Source organism: Capricornis sumatraensis, chromosome X (genome assembly GCF_032405125.1).
Source record: "Capricornis sumatraensis isolate serow.1 chromosome X, serow.2, whole genome shotgun sequence".
NCBI classification, from domain to species: Eukaryota; Metazoa; Chordata; class Mammalia; order Artiodactyla; family Bovidae; genus Capricornis; species Capricornis sumatraensis.
This window is the reverse complement of record NC_091092.1, coordinates 18,340,660-18,355,227: the sequence shown is the minus strand read 5'-3', so window position 1 is coordinate 18,355,227 and position 14,568 is coordinate 18,340,660. Positions and strand designations below refer to the sequence as shown.

General features: G+C 38.5%; 1 protein-coding gene across 4 annotated transcripts in view; it reads right to left on the bottom strand.

The window, feature by feature from the left end:
- Positions 1–11,180, bottom strand: part of PAK3 (p21 (RAC1) activated kinase 3) — a 92,973-nt gene extending 81,793 nt beyond the window's left edge. For all 4 annotated transcript variants that reach the window (XM_068963368.1, XM_068963370.1, XM_068963371.1 and 1 more), the window contains exon 1: positions 11,006–11,180. In XM_068963368.1, coding sequence (XP_068819469.1) covers positions 11,006–11,180 — 175 coding nt within the window. The remainder of the gene's footprint in view (positions 1–11,005) is intronic.
- Positions 11,181–14,568: the final 3,388 nt, after the last annotated feature.

The window sequence follows — 14,568 nt, the reverse complement described above, 5'->3', positions numbered from 1 at the left end:
GATGCATCATATTAAAATGCTTGTTTTTCACCTCAACATTTCTGAGCTTTGCTCTAGGAATGCCATGTTAGAAGGATAGAGAAATATTTTCAAAGGGCCACCTATCTATGGGTGACAACCTTTACTTTTCCTAAGAGACGATTCTTAGTGACTTGGTCACTCCTTAACTGGATGAGAGACGCTTTCAGTGGTTCAATCACTTTCTCTATTTCACTAAGAGGCTACTAGTCAATGGCTCACAAAGATCATGTACAAAATGTTACCCTGGTGGTCTTTTAGGAATTAGAATGCCTCAGTGTCTGCTTAACTACCAGGAAAGTAAATTAAGTACTGCAGTTGGTGCTTTAATTAAAAAAAAAAAAATGCCATTTTGCTCCATCCCCTGCTTTGTGGGTCACTGAGCACCCTGAGCCATAAACCTCCCTCTCTCCCAAGGGAAACTTTTTGCAGCCTTATTCTTGGATAAGACTAAGTATCCCAGAACAATTCTTTCTAAAGCAACAGAGCAGCCTTGCAGGTGGTATCGAAGAGGCAAGTGCTCAAATAACAATGTTGTGATAGTTTCAACATTGTTAATCAGCTATACTCCAATATAAAATAAAAAAATAAAAAAAAAGAAGTGAGTGCTCATTGTGAGGACAATAGTTCCAGAGGGACTGATTTATGCAAAGACGGTTCTAGTTTTTGGCAGTTCTGCTCTATAAACAAACATCCTGTTGGAAAACATATTATGAGAGGGGACCCACAGGAATGTCTCACCTCCTGGATTCATAAAATGCACATTTTCCCTTATGCAAGAGAGAGACTAGTTTTCTAGTTTTCCTTTATTTATTTATTTATTTATTTTGGTAGAAAGAATGACATTTTGTGGGCCTTAAAATTTATTTTTCCCATTGGAAATACTTCTATGTGGTCACTACAATGGAAAATTAGGCATAAAAATAGATTTAATTCTTGGCTCTAAGTATTTAAAGCAAGGTGGGTAAAAGATTTAAAAAGAGGTTCTACATAACAGATATATTTCTGGCTTAAACCTAGCATCCTGGGCAAAATACACACTGATTGAGCAGAAAAGGAAACTAATGTTTAGTAAGTGAGGGAAAGGGCCCACACCCTTAAACACTGGATTATGAATGAATCTAAAGGGGGGAATGACAGGTGACTCTATATAGTTCTTTAATATTTTAATTATAAAGTATCAGATATTTTTGTAATCGAGAGTTAAAGGATGGAAAAATATAACACAGGAATCAAGGAAAAATAATTAACAATGTTCTTTTTTAAAACAAAGGCTGTTTCCTTCTGCTAGCAAGTTATGCCTTCAGGAGGAGTAACTTGTAAAAAGGCATGACTACCGTTGTAACTGTTGAGTGAGAAAATAGATTAGATTCTCTTAGGTTTTACTTGCTTCCATAAAAATTCCATTTTTGATATTTCACTGGCCCCAAACCTATTTTCAAAACACATTAGGTGACTCTCTTTTTATGACAAGCAGTATCATAGTCAATCACTGAACCAGGAGTCGGGGATCTAAATTCTAGGCCAGCCTCACTTTGTAACTGGTAGTGGGGAAGCTTTGTAAAAGTCAGTTAACCTCTCTAAACTTCTGCCTTCCTTTGTAAAATGGATAAACCTTGCCTTCATCATAGGAGGTTTGAAGGAGGTGATTGATATGAAAGTTCATCAAATACTATAATAACCCTACAACTGCCATCCAAAAGACATCATCTCAGTAGGAATATACATACATATTAACAGGGTGACTGTTTTTGCTGGAGAATTAAGGAATCATGTCACCATCTAAACCCAGCACTTCCCATCTAGTGAATGACGACCTTTCAAACATAACTACCAAGAAAGGAGATTAAACTGGGCTATCATAAACAGTTACTGCTCTTATGTCTTTTGTTATATTAGCAAACCCCAGTAGTTGGGAAGGCCCATGGGGGAAGGTTCATTCTCCTGTCTTCAGGTAGAATGTGCTAAAGCCATGAGACTCCATCCTCCAATAAAGAACCTAGAAAATTTCACCCTTAGTAATTGATAAAACTTAATCGGCATATCTGGAATTTCTTTATGGCTAGTTACATTCCCTCTGGTGAAATAGTAAGTCCATTTCCCCCATCAGCCATTTCAGTGGCTATGAAAAACAATATATGTTCTCTATAAATTGGCAGCCTTTAATGCATAGATAAAAACTCAAAGTGGTACCTGATTCTGCAAGAGTAGCTATAAGCCCAATTCAAAAGTGGCATGTTCCATGAGGATGATAGGGAAAAGGAAATGATGGTCCCATGTGAGCCCCTCTGGTGACCCCCACTCACATACAGACAGCCGTCAACTTCAGTGGTATCATCTTCAAAAACTTTCAGCAAAAGTGATCATTCTGGCAAATTATCAGGAACCTGACTCTTACCCATCTTCTTCCAAGGCAACACACACTAGTTTCACTCTCATTTATACCCAAGTCACACGTGCAACAATTTCAATGGAAAATGTTGGGGGAAAAAAAGGAAATGTGAGGCAATGCCCTCACCCATACACTTCCATTCACATGGATAATTATATAGGGCACAAATAAGTTTGAAGGAGTCGGGGAGGCCTCATTTGTTTTAAGGAGGAAAACAACTTCATATCCCTTAGCTGGTGTCAATTTTAGTCTCCTTGCAACCCTTCATGTTAATGTTTGATGTATCTCTCTTCTGCCTTCCTCTCTTCTCCTCCATTTCCTATATCTTCTGCATCTCTTAATCTCCCCCTCATACACTCTCTTAATTCCTCATAATTCTCATAACTCTCATAATTCTCCCCCTCATTCCTCTCTTAATTTCTCCCCATTGCTTCTTTCCTTTTTTCTACTTATCTCCCAATCCTGCATTCCATACTATTTTTTTTTTTTGCATTTGTCTGCTGTCACTAGTGGGATACCATATTTGTGCTCAACTTCCCTGTTTACTGGCCTTGAAATAGAAGCAAAGGCCCTAGTACAGAGTGCATCCTTACCCCACCATTTTCCCATTTCAAACACAGTGGACTTCTACGAGTAAAGGGGTAATATAGGAGGCTCTTGCCCTGGGGCAGAGCACTGACCCTGGAGGACAAGCAAGATGCTATGTCCTTCAGACTCCCCAAAGGGCAGAGCAATGACCTCCAAAGAGTACTCTTTGCTGAGCTGTATGGTCTACATTTGAAGAACCAAGAGGGATTGTAAACACTATCCAGGATGTAGTCGTCTCTGACATCTGGCTTTCTGCTAAGAGAATCCTCAATTAACTGAGACTCCCATTCATTGTTAACGCAAAGAAAATAACCTTGAGCTACTGCAAAATCCCAAAGGGTCTTCAGCATCACTGAAGAAAGATGGCATACTGTTCAGTCTAGTTAGCACACTAAGAATTTTTTATTGTGAGCAATTAAAGTTAATAATGTATATTAACCAAAACATGTGAATAACAAGACCATAAAGTATAACTGAATCTTTAATGTTAAACAGTAATGCTTCCTGCTGTGTAGTATAGATAGAAGACAACATACTCTAGGAATTAGAACAATAATGTATATGATATACAGTAACAAAACTATATGGCACTTCAAGAACTTTTTCAATAAAATTTTTTTAAAAGTTTTCACATATACGAACATACTCAATTTAGAACCTCCACCTTTTAAAGTAAGCAATATGTAAGCCAGTAGACACACACTGGATGAGAATCTAACTCATCAAACACCCAAATCAAATTGTTAGCACATCTCTCTGGTCAACAATGTTTTCTCACCATCATTTCTTTCCAAAAAACATGAAAAAAAAAGTTTTCTTTCCTTCTGAGTGGCAATAAAAAGGAGAGTGTGATAGAGTAGCACAAGCAGAAGGTTTGGAGTCGGAAAGACCCAGGAGATTTCTGGCTTCTGGCATCGGCTGTGTGACCCTAGGCTGTCTACTTAAATGCTTTGAGCTTAAATGGCCTCACCTGTAAAAGGGGGTTAATACAGAGTGGTTATAAGAATTGAAAGACTCAATACATGTAATGTGCCTGACACAGGCTTGACACTAGGAACTAATAAGTTAATCTTAGATCACTTTCTATTCATCCTGATTTGCTTTATCCAACTATCTCCTTGTCTGCTTCCAGGAAGTAGGGGCCTTTACTTCCATCTGCAGGGCTCACTAGCTCCCAAATCTCTGGATTTCTCACAAACAAAATGCATAGGAACTGTGCTCCCTAAAGACACAGCTCTTCACACAGCACTGCATACCCCCGAAAGACACCTAAAGCTCTAGTGCAGCACAAGACATGAGACGCATAAGCACGCTTCGGATGACACAGACGTCACACGGGACTGTCCCTTCCAAAGGTAGCCTCACCTGCCTCTTTCCCACATGTTCATTTTTTAAGAGGAACTATGCCATTTTCAGAATCCTGGCTGATTCACTTGTCTCATTGCCTTTGCCTTATTGTTTTATTTATTCATGTATTTTTTATGTATTTATTCATCCATGTATTTATTCTCCACCATGTTTCGTAATGGATATAAGGTGGTTTACAAGAAAGGGATGGGATGGAGAAGGACGTGTGTGGGGGGGTTCAGAACAGAGAACACATGTACACCCATGGCTGATTCATGTGAATGTATGGCAAAAACTACTGCAATATTGTAAAGTAATTAGCCTCCAATTAAAATTTTTAAAAAATTTAAAAACAACAAGAAAGGTAACAAGGAAAAGTGCCCCTGGCTACTTTCACTTAGAAACTGGAGTGGCCCTTGTTGTTACCTGGATGCTAAGCCCCTGGAAAGAAAAGGCACAATTGTTACGGATTTTAAGGCTCCTCCCATCAATATTCTTAGTTTTCTCTTTCCTTTTTCAGTCAAATCTGAATAGTTTTTTTTTTTTTTTAAATATCCATTTGAGAAACCAGCCAAAGATATTTTACGTAAAGGGAAATGAAAGCAAAGAGGTCTTCCTTTGTTTCCAGATTTCAAGGAATTCATGCCTGGAGTAGTGGGTCTCCAAGTGTGGCCCCTGGACTGGCAATATCTACATCACCTGGAAACTTGTTAGAAATCCAAATTCTTGGGCCTCAAGCCAGATCAAATAAACCTGAAACTCTGAGAGGTGGCACCAGCAGGCTGTGTCTGAACAAGCTCTCCAGAGTGACTCTGATGTACAATAAATTTTGAAAACCAAAAAAAAAGAATACACAAAATACAGTATGATAGCAGCAGAAATTCAAAGTCAGTCAAGTGAAAGGAAAACAAAACAAAGATAAGCTCATGACATGAAGCCTGGAGGAAAGCTATACCAAGTGCATACACACCACAGAGGCCCATCACAGGTGCCAGGCATGGGCCACACATCTGGCACTAAATTTTCAAGCAGCCAACAAAAGAGAAAGCTAACCTCACACTTCACAGGGTCCATAAAAGAAAAATGAACCTCGTGTTCAGGATATCCTTTTCCTGGTCTAAATTCTAAAACTTTTCTATGGTGAAGCATCATAATATGGTGGCCAACTGTCCCTCTTACTTTGCTCTAAAACTAAGATTCAGCTCTTGGAAAGGCCTCCAACAAAGAGATCCTCAACCTGGAAATTATATTTACTGCTTGTTTTTCTTCTACCTGTCTTTTGAAGTTCCATTCGGTCAATGAAATGTAGCAACAAAAGAGATTCCTTCAAACAAACAAACAAACAGAAACCTCTGCTGTCACCAAAGCAAGTATTTTCATTTAACTCAAGAAATAGACAATGTGATATTATTTGTGACAAAAATTTGGATAGGATCCCAAATAACCAACAAAATAAATGGTTAAATAAACCATGATGCTACTATATGATGAAATATTCTACACCATCAAAAACTGTATTTATGAAAAAAATTTTAAACATAGGGGAAAATGTTCATGATAAAATACTGAGTGAAAAAGCTGGTGTAAAACTATATATTATGATTTTAACTATATAAAAAACTACATATATATATATATAGCCATTAAAAAGTATGGAAAGCAAGCCACTAAATGTTAATATTGTTTCTGAGATTTGTGGATATGAGTGGTTTTTATCTTTTCTATATGTTTGTCTTTATTTTCCAAGTTTTTATTAATGATGACCATTTCCATACGATGAGAAGAACTGTGAGGAAAAATACCAACCCAGTTAGTTATCTTTGGCTTGTGAAATTTTGGGTTGATTTTAACTTAAAAAAAATTCCTATTAACTGACATATAAATTCTAGTTATGGACAAAGTTACTTAAAACAAGAAACAAGAATTCTAAAACCTAGTTTTTTAGTTGTTTGTAAAGTTCCAGAATGATACAGATATAATAACACCTCAAAATTACTTAGGACTTTAAAATTTTACTTTTAATAGCACTCTGATATTGAGAATTATATTTGATTATAAAAAATATTTTGCTAGGTAGGCCATGTCTTATTATCTTCATTTAACAGGTGATGAAACTGAGGATCAAAAAAACTAAGTGATTAGCCCAAAGTCACAATAATCAGTGGCAGAGCTGGCCTTGACCCTAAGTCTCCAGAACCCAAGTACAGTGCTCTTTTCATTCATTGGAGACTGACTGTGGTATAACCCAAGTCATCACTCACAGGCAGAAACATATAAACAGCAACCCCTCCTTACCTATGAGGGTCAAGTTCTTCAATAACCCTCACCTAGATAGGAGAGTTCCACTGAGGAAATGATAATTTTTTGTGGTTAAAAAAAAAACAGGGGGAACTGAGGTCACATGTGAATGTTTGAAAGTCCTCATAAATATTTTTTATGCAGTAAAACAAAATAATAACAGTACATTACATAAACAGAATAATGAAAATTTACATAGCTTGAATTAGTTAAAAGTGATAGGCTTGTATAGTTTCCATTTAGAGCCTGAAATGGTTTCCAGAGGTGATTAGGATGTACCCACTCATGGCAATGGAAATTTGGGGGTGATGGTGAAGCAACAAACAGAGGTGGACTGTTAGTTCAAATTATGGATCTTCGTGCTCTCAGAGTCTTCATCTAAGTCTGATCCTGGGATTAAAACAACTTGATTGGGGCTTTAGCCCTAACAAGCAAGTGAATTTCGGTGGCATGACTTAACAACTTTGGCTCTTCAAGATACTTCCTGTCTTTGCAAGTCTTTTTCTGAAGACACCATAGCACGTCTGCATAGAGTGCAAATCTTTAGCTCAAAAGAACTAAAATTCATTCTTTCTATGGCCAAGTAATATTCCATTGTGTAAATGTACCACATCTTCTTTATCCATTCATTGATGGACATCTAGGTTGCTTCCATGTTCTAGCTGTTGTAAATAATGCTGCAATAAAGTCTGTCTGAAGGCAGCTTATTTGCTGTCTGGCACAGATATTTAAATGACACTACTTAATGATTTAGGCTCTTCTGAGGTTGCTTTCTTCTGAACATGGTGTTGTAAAAAAAAAAGACTCCACCTCTTCATAAATTCAGTTAAATCACTCAAGCCTTGTACAAAGGCAGTTTATCAGCTGTCCAGGAATCATATTAAATGGTACCACCTGATGATTTAAGCTCTGCTGAAGATGGTTTCTGTGCAAAGTGATTTTTTTAGAAGGCATCATAGCACCTCTTAAAGAATTCAGCTAAATCACTCAAGCTCTGAACAGGTAAGCTTTGATATGTAAAGGTACACATATTTTTCTCATTACTTTCTTGGGGGAGGTTTTAATCTTGTTCTAAAGTTTTTTCTCTTGTTGCTTATAATTGTATTTTTCTCCAGTATTATAGCTTCCTAATTATCTTCATCATCACTTACGATAATCACCTCTGGGGTCCTGCGAGCTTCCTGAGTCATCCTCTAGCCCAGCATATCACTTAAATCAGCATCAATAGGTTCAGACTCAACTTCAGCCAATGATTGCTCCTGTGCCAAATGTTCATCCTCACCCACAGCTTCTTGTTCCAATATTCTTAAGGTCTTTAGGAGAAATCACTGAAAGACACTTCTCTATCTCTAGTCCAATTTTCTCCCATGTCATATTTTTTCCCCCATAGGAACATATTTTTTAATATAAATTTATTTATTTTAATTGGAGGTTAATTACTTTACAATATTGTATTGGTTTTGCCATACATCAACATGAATCTGCCACAGGCATACACGTGTTCCCCATCCTAGGAGAAAATTGCTTTACAATGTTGTGCTGGTTTCTGCTGTACAACAATGCAAATCAGCCATGTATCACCTTCCTCTTGAGCATCTCTCCCCTTCCCCCAACATTAATGGGGGAAATTAGTTTAACATTAAGGTTAAACTATCTAATGCCTCTTTTATGAAGAATACATACTTATTCTTACTTCACCCCTCCAGGTGATCACAGAGCAGGGCTGGGCTGCTGCTTGGAGCCTAGGCTGGGCCCCCTGTGTTATACAGCAACTTCTCACCAGCTATCTATTTTACACATGATAATGTATAAATGTTGATGCTACTTTCTCCATTTGCCCCACTCTTTCCTTTCCCGACTGTGTCCACAAGTCCATTCTCTATGTCTGCATCTCCATTCCATCCTTGTAAATAGGTTCATCAATACCATTTTTCTAGATTTCATATATATGCATTAACATGTGATATTTGTTTTTCTCTTTCTGACTTTCTTCACTCTGTATAACAGGTTCTAGGTTCATCCATCTCACTAGAACTAAAATCTGTTCTTTTTTATGGCCGAGCAATCTTCCATTGTGTGTATGTACCACATCTTCTTTATCCGTTCATTTGTTGATGGACACCTAGGTTGCTTCCATGTTCTAGCTGTTGTAAATAGTGCTGCTATGAACACTGGGGTACATGTGTCTTTTTCGATTATGGTTTTCTCTGGGTATATGCCCAGTAATCTCCCATGGCACATTAATGTTAAACTATCTAATGCCTCTTTTATGAAGAATACAGCATGAGTGATGGTGTAGGAATTTCATGCACTAGGATCTTTAGACAGAGGTGCCTTTGTAAGATCCTGAACAACAAAGTTATACATTAGCTTGGCATAAGTCTCCTTAAAGGTCAGACTAAATACTGTCTAAGGGTTACAGGACCTGAATCATGCCACTGGTTATAAAGACAATCTTAAAACGAGGATGCACATTTGCCAATGCATCTGAGGCACCAAAAGGACAAGCAGGAATCAATACAACTTTGAATTCAAGATTTCTTTAGAGTAGTCTTGAGCTTCTGCAAGAAAGCACTGTTAAACCCATTCCTTAAGGAGAGAGGGAGTCATCAGGCTTTTCTATTTGCATGCTGGTATGCTGGAAACTTAGCTTAGTTGTTTCCTCTGAGAGGATATGGGCCTAGTTTTCTGCACACCAGTAATGGTTTCACTGTGAGGTCACCTGAAGTATTGGCACAAAACAGAAACACCAGCCTCTCTGTTTTGGCTGGCCTCATGTCAGCATCAGTTGGCTCATGCTCTTCAGAAGGGCAAACAGGATTGTTTAAGGGCTTCCAAAGCATGGCAGTCTCAACAGCGCCAAAGATTTGTGCACACACATGACTCTACTCTTCAGCTGCTTTCTACAGTTGTGGCAGATACACCACGGGAGCTGCAGGATCTAGTGGTTCTTTCTTTAGCACCACTGTCACCTAGGATTCAGTTTCCAGGTTGTGCATGCATTTCCAGGTGCACCATGCATTTCTAAAACCATCCATTGCTCTTGGCAGTTTTTTTTTTTTTTTCCAAGATCCACTTTGGTGTCTGAAAACATGTCTTCAAAAATTCCTCTCATACGATGGGAGATCCCTTTCATGGAAAAGTGAAAATGTTAGTCACTCAAGTCATGTCTGACTGTAGTCTGCCAGGCTCCTCTGTCCATGGAATTCTCCAGGCAAGAATACTGGAGTGGGTAGCCATTCCCTTCTCCAGAGGATCTTCCTGACTCAGGGATCAAACCTGGGTCTCCTGCATTGGTGGGGAGAGTCTTTACCATCTGAGCCACCAGGGAAGTGTTTTCTTATTCCTTTGTTTGTTTTCAATCCAGAGGTTTAACAACATTTCTGTCTTTTCCATCCTTGGGTCACAAGGGATAAAGCATTTATTACATGCCATAGGTATACAGGAGGCAATCTTGGCCTCAATAAGAGTTTCAGCTTTCCTTATGGAAATTCATTAATATAATATAAGCTACCTATAAAGCTATCTGTTTTACCTTTAAGAAGCTTAAGAGTGTCCCTTTTATCTTCAGGAGATATTACTCTTCTTGCCCTTTAGCGACTTTCTCTGGTGCTGGAGTCCTTGTACCTGGTTTCACTCTCTTCCGCCACAATAGTCACATTTACAGAAGCCATGTTTAGGCTTTATGCTAATTAATGCAACCTGACAATTACTTATGAGGGATTTTATATTCCCCAATGTCACAAAGTGTCAGCATATGATATTTGAGGCCCAAGGATAAATGATAATATACTGTTGTGATACTTAATGCAAAATAGGCTGATTGTGTAGGGGATGACTGGCAGAAGAATGGTAGAGGAAACAAATGACTCAGAAATTTCTTCACACTTTGTGATATAGTCAGACAGACAATAACGTGGCACTTGGACTGACTTAGGTATGCTCAATTCAACATTTTCATGGTTGTCAAAATGGTATACGGAAGTAAATCCACCAATACTCAAATTCCTAGTAAGGACAACTTGTAGTTAGGAAGGGATTACTATAAATTCTCCTTTAAATTTTATCAGAAAGAAAGACACTATTCATATCTGTAAAACAGTCTTCTAGCTATGATTTCCCGTGGCTTACTGCTGAATTTGATGTTATGTGAAAGGCAAACACAGCATTTAAGTGTATTTTTTGTAAACCTACAGTAAGTCAATCAAACATCATCCTCTGACAAAATGCAACCTCTGAAGATGGATATGCAAAAGTGAGGCAGGCCCTCAACAGCTCATGCTTAAGAAATGACTTGAGAGAGAAAGCGACAATGAAAGAACAAACTAGCCCCTTTTCAACACCCGGCCACTGATACTTTACTTTTATCCCCTCCTCCTGGGAAGATAGAGCGAAGCCTGGCTTTCTTATTCTTCTCTTCAGGGGCCATAGGAAGTGGTTTGGAGCTGTGGTTGAGTGCCGAAGAATCCCGGTTGTTACTGTTCATCCTCAGTGGGGGAGCTGGGGGTTTCTCTTCATTATCCAGACCGTCAGACATTTTCAGTTATAACTGATTGCACAGTTCCTAAAGAAGAGGAGGAGAAAACAGGAGTTCAGAGAGGTCTGAAAAACAATCTGGTATATACAGGAGGTCTAACATCTTAGAAACAGAAGCATTGGTATCATGCTATCTCAGGTTTGACAACAACCTTCCTGAGGGGTTCCTTTTCTAGAGGGAAGGGAGCTGTCTCCCTAAGGCCCAATGATGCAGTTTCCTAAAGAGGAAAGCAAAGGTGAGTTTTTTCAACATGTAGATACAAATACCTAAGACGCTTTCTCCCAAAGACACTTTATTTTCTGCTGTCCACACACAGTCTTTTAATGCACAATTTACAATCTTTCCTCTTTGTGAGCAAAATCGGGCACAGGAGCAGAAAGGGTGACAGAGGATGAGATGGTTGGATGGCATCACCGACTCAATGAACATGAGTTTGAGCAAACTCTGGGAGCTGGTGATGAACAGGGAAGCCTGGAGTGCTGCAGTCCATGGGGTTGCAAAGAGTCAGGCAGGACTGAGTTACTGAACAACAATGATCATTTTGGTCAGGTAGCACCACCTCCTCGGAGTCTAGAATTGACATAGGCCTGGTTATTGATTTTTGATGCCCACAACAATCATGTTAGTCACTTTGATACTGGGATGCCTTCGGCATCTGATTCTTACCTGTGTGTACTTGATGAACAAAACACATTCTATTGCTTTATGTCAAAGAACTGAGAAACACTCTAGAAAACCAGGTAGTTTCAGCAGAGTTGGGGTAGACTGCTAGAAGCACTGCTCCATCTTCAAGTAACAGAGTAGATGATAACACAGAGATAAGTGTCACCAGGAGCAAAGAGGAACTCCAAGGAGAGGCCTGTTTCCTGAGGAGACACCATAACCCTATTCCTTGTCATATTTTATGTCCTGGAAGAGGGAACAAGGGAGTTGACAGGGGTGACAAGCTCGTAAGAACCAGTTTGGGTCTTAGCAACTAATCTGCTCTTAATTTCATTAGTCTCTAGTATTTTGTGCTGAGAGCTGAACACATTTGGGTTTCACCCCACTGAAGGGTTACGTGAACTGGAAAAGCACAAACTCAAGGAAATGTTGTGGTTCCTGGCTGTCTTCCCCCTCTAGTTCAAGTCTTTCCATTAGGGCCCTGACACTTGCCATTCCAAGGCAGGTGATACAAGTACCTTCCAGGGGAAACAGGTTGGGGGAGGGATGGAGTGGGAGTTTGAGGTTAGCAGATGAAAACTAATGTATACAGAATGGATAAAAAACAAGTGAACTCTATTCAAGATCCTGTGGCAAACCATAATGAAAAGTAATGCATGATATATATATTATTCACATATATATATATAGCTAAATCACTTTGTTGTACAGCAGCAATACATGCAACATTGTAAATCAACTATACCTTGGTTTTTAAAAAGAGTACCTACCAAGTGAATCTCTACTTCCAATACAAGGAAAATCAAATCCTACTGCAACAAAATCTTTGTAATTTCATCAAGTATTAACTGACACTAATTAGCAGTAAAAGAGCTCTCCAAACACAACTCAGCATATCACTTTATTCCAATAACATATCTAATGAGAGGGGGTTCAGGATGGGGAACACATGTACACCCGTGGCGGATTCATGTCAATGTTTGGCAAAACCAATATAATATTGTAAAGTAAAGAGAAAAAAAAAATCAACAACAACAAAAAAACCTGCTATCATTCTTTTCAGCCCTTCAGAGGTTACATGTTTATTATTTTCAGTAATGAATTCTAAATTATATTACATTAAGTGGAAATTTAAAAAATTTTACTGTTAAAAATTTTCTTAAATATATAGAGCCTGTAAGTATTCAAAAATAACTGAGTACCAATTCATAGCTTCTCCATCTGCACAGGTGACCACCAACAAACAATGATTGGTGAGACCTTGATTTGCACAAGAGATCTATTTTCCTTTGCCTAATTTTCATGCCTTGCATTATCTTAATGAATGAAGACCAATTCTAGTATTTTGGGGGGAATCGTGACAGTGAAAATATTCAGTAGTAAATGTTTTGTCACTACCACCACCAGCTTTGTAAGTCTCACATTTTCCTATATGGGTGAAACTGTGTTGTCTTTATTGTTTAATCACTCAGTTGTATCTGACTCTGCAACCCTATGAACTGTAGTCCATCAGGCTCCTCTGTCCATTGGATTTCCCAGGCAAGAATATTGGAGTGGGTTGCCATTTCCTTCTCCAGGGGATCTTTCCCAACCCAGGGGTCAAACTTGCATCTCCTGCTTGGCGGGCAGATTCTTTACCACTGAGCCACCAGGGAAGTTGGTGAAACTATAGCACAAGGTAAAATGAAAAAGAAACTGTGATGTCAAGGATCAAGTATATCCATAGACTACTGGTAAATATTTTAACTAGAATATGAAATCAGTGCTAACAGGTCTACATTCTCTTTCACATTTTGATCCTTCTCAATTCATTCTTTCTCCAGAAGAGAAGTGAGTTTAAGACTGATTTTACCAATGGTATTCTGTATCAGACAGGTTCATGGTTTTACTTACTAGTGAACAAGAATTTGCCAGACGAAGAATAAAAGCACTAGTTTTTTCGCCTCGTATGTGTTTTGTTTGTTTTCCTTTCTGGGTTCAAAAATAATGCCTGAATATGAGATGATTATTAAATAAAGCTCAAATGTACAGAATCTTGGTAAAAAATAATGAAATTTGAAAGTTATTGCAAAAGAACTGAGGATTCTAAGTAAGACCTAGAAAACAGATTTCTGAAAAATGTGTCTCATGGGGAGAGAGAGCCACCATATTCTGGATGATATCTATTTTCTGAGGACATATTTAACTTGAGATGACAGAAGCCAGAGAAACATACATGGCCCCTTTAAAATGATATACAAAACTGATCTTACATAATAAGCCAAGTAGGAATCTGAGCCATTCAGGGTTCTAGTGCACCCAGGTAATCCAAAATACTAGGCACCTTTGTTGTGGATGATTAGGTGTGGCTAACAGTGGCCTTTTTCATCCTTAAATACTCTCTCTGGCTAGAGACTCAAAAAGTAGATGCCCTGTTTCTTTTCTGGTTGAGATTAAAAAGGGCTACTTGGAATATAGAACTCACACTATACTCTCCTATACTAGACTAGAAATTGCTGCCAAAAATATGAATACCACATACTTGCCACTGTCCACATCAAAGGCATTCTGTAAGGGACCCAGCTTAAATGGCACACCTTTCTACTGCCCAGCAAACTGGAATCGGTTTAATTCCGTTCAACTCATCAAGGGATTATAAGAAGGGCTGAGATAAATCTCTTACAGAGATGGAAATGAAACTGAAGAATCTTGGCCCATTTCCACAAGAGGAACATGAAGCAAACAA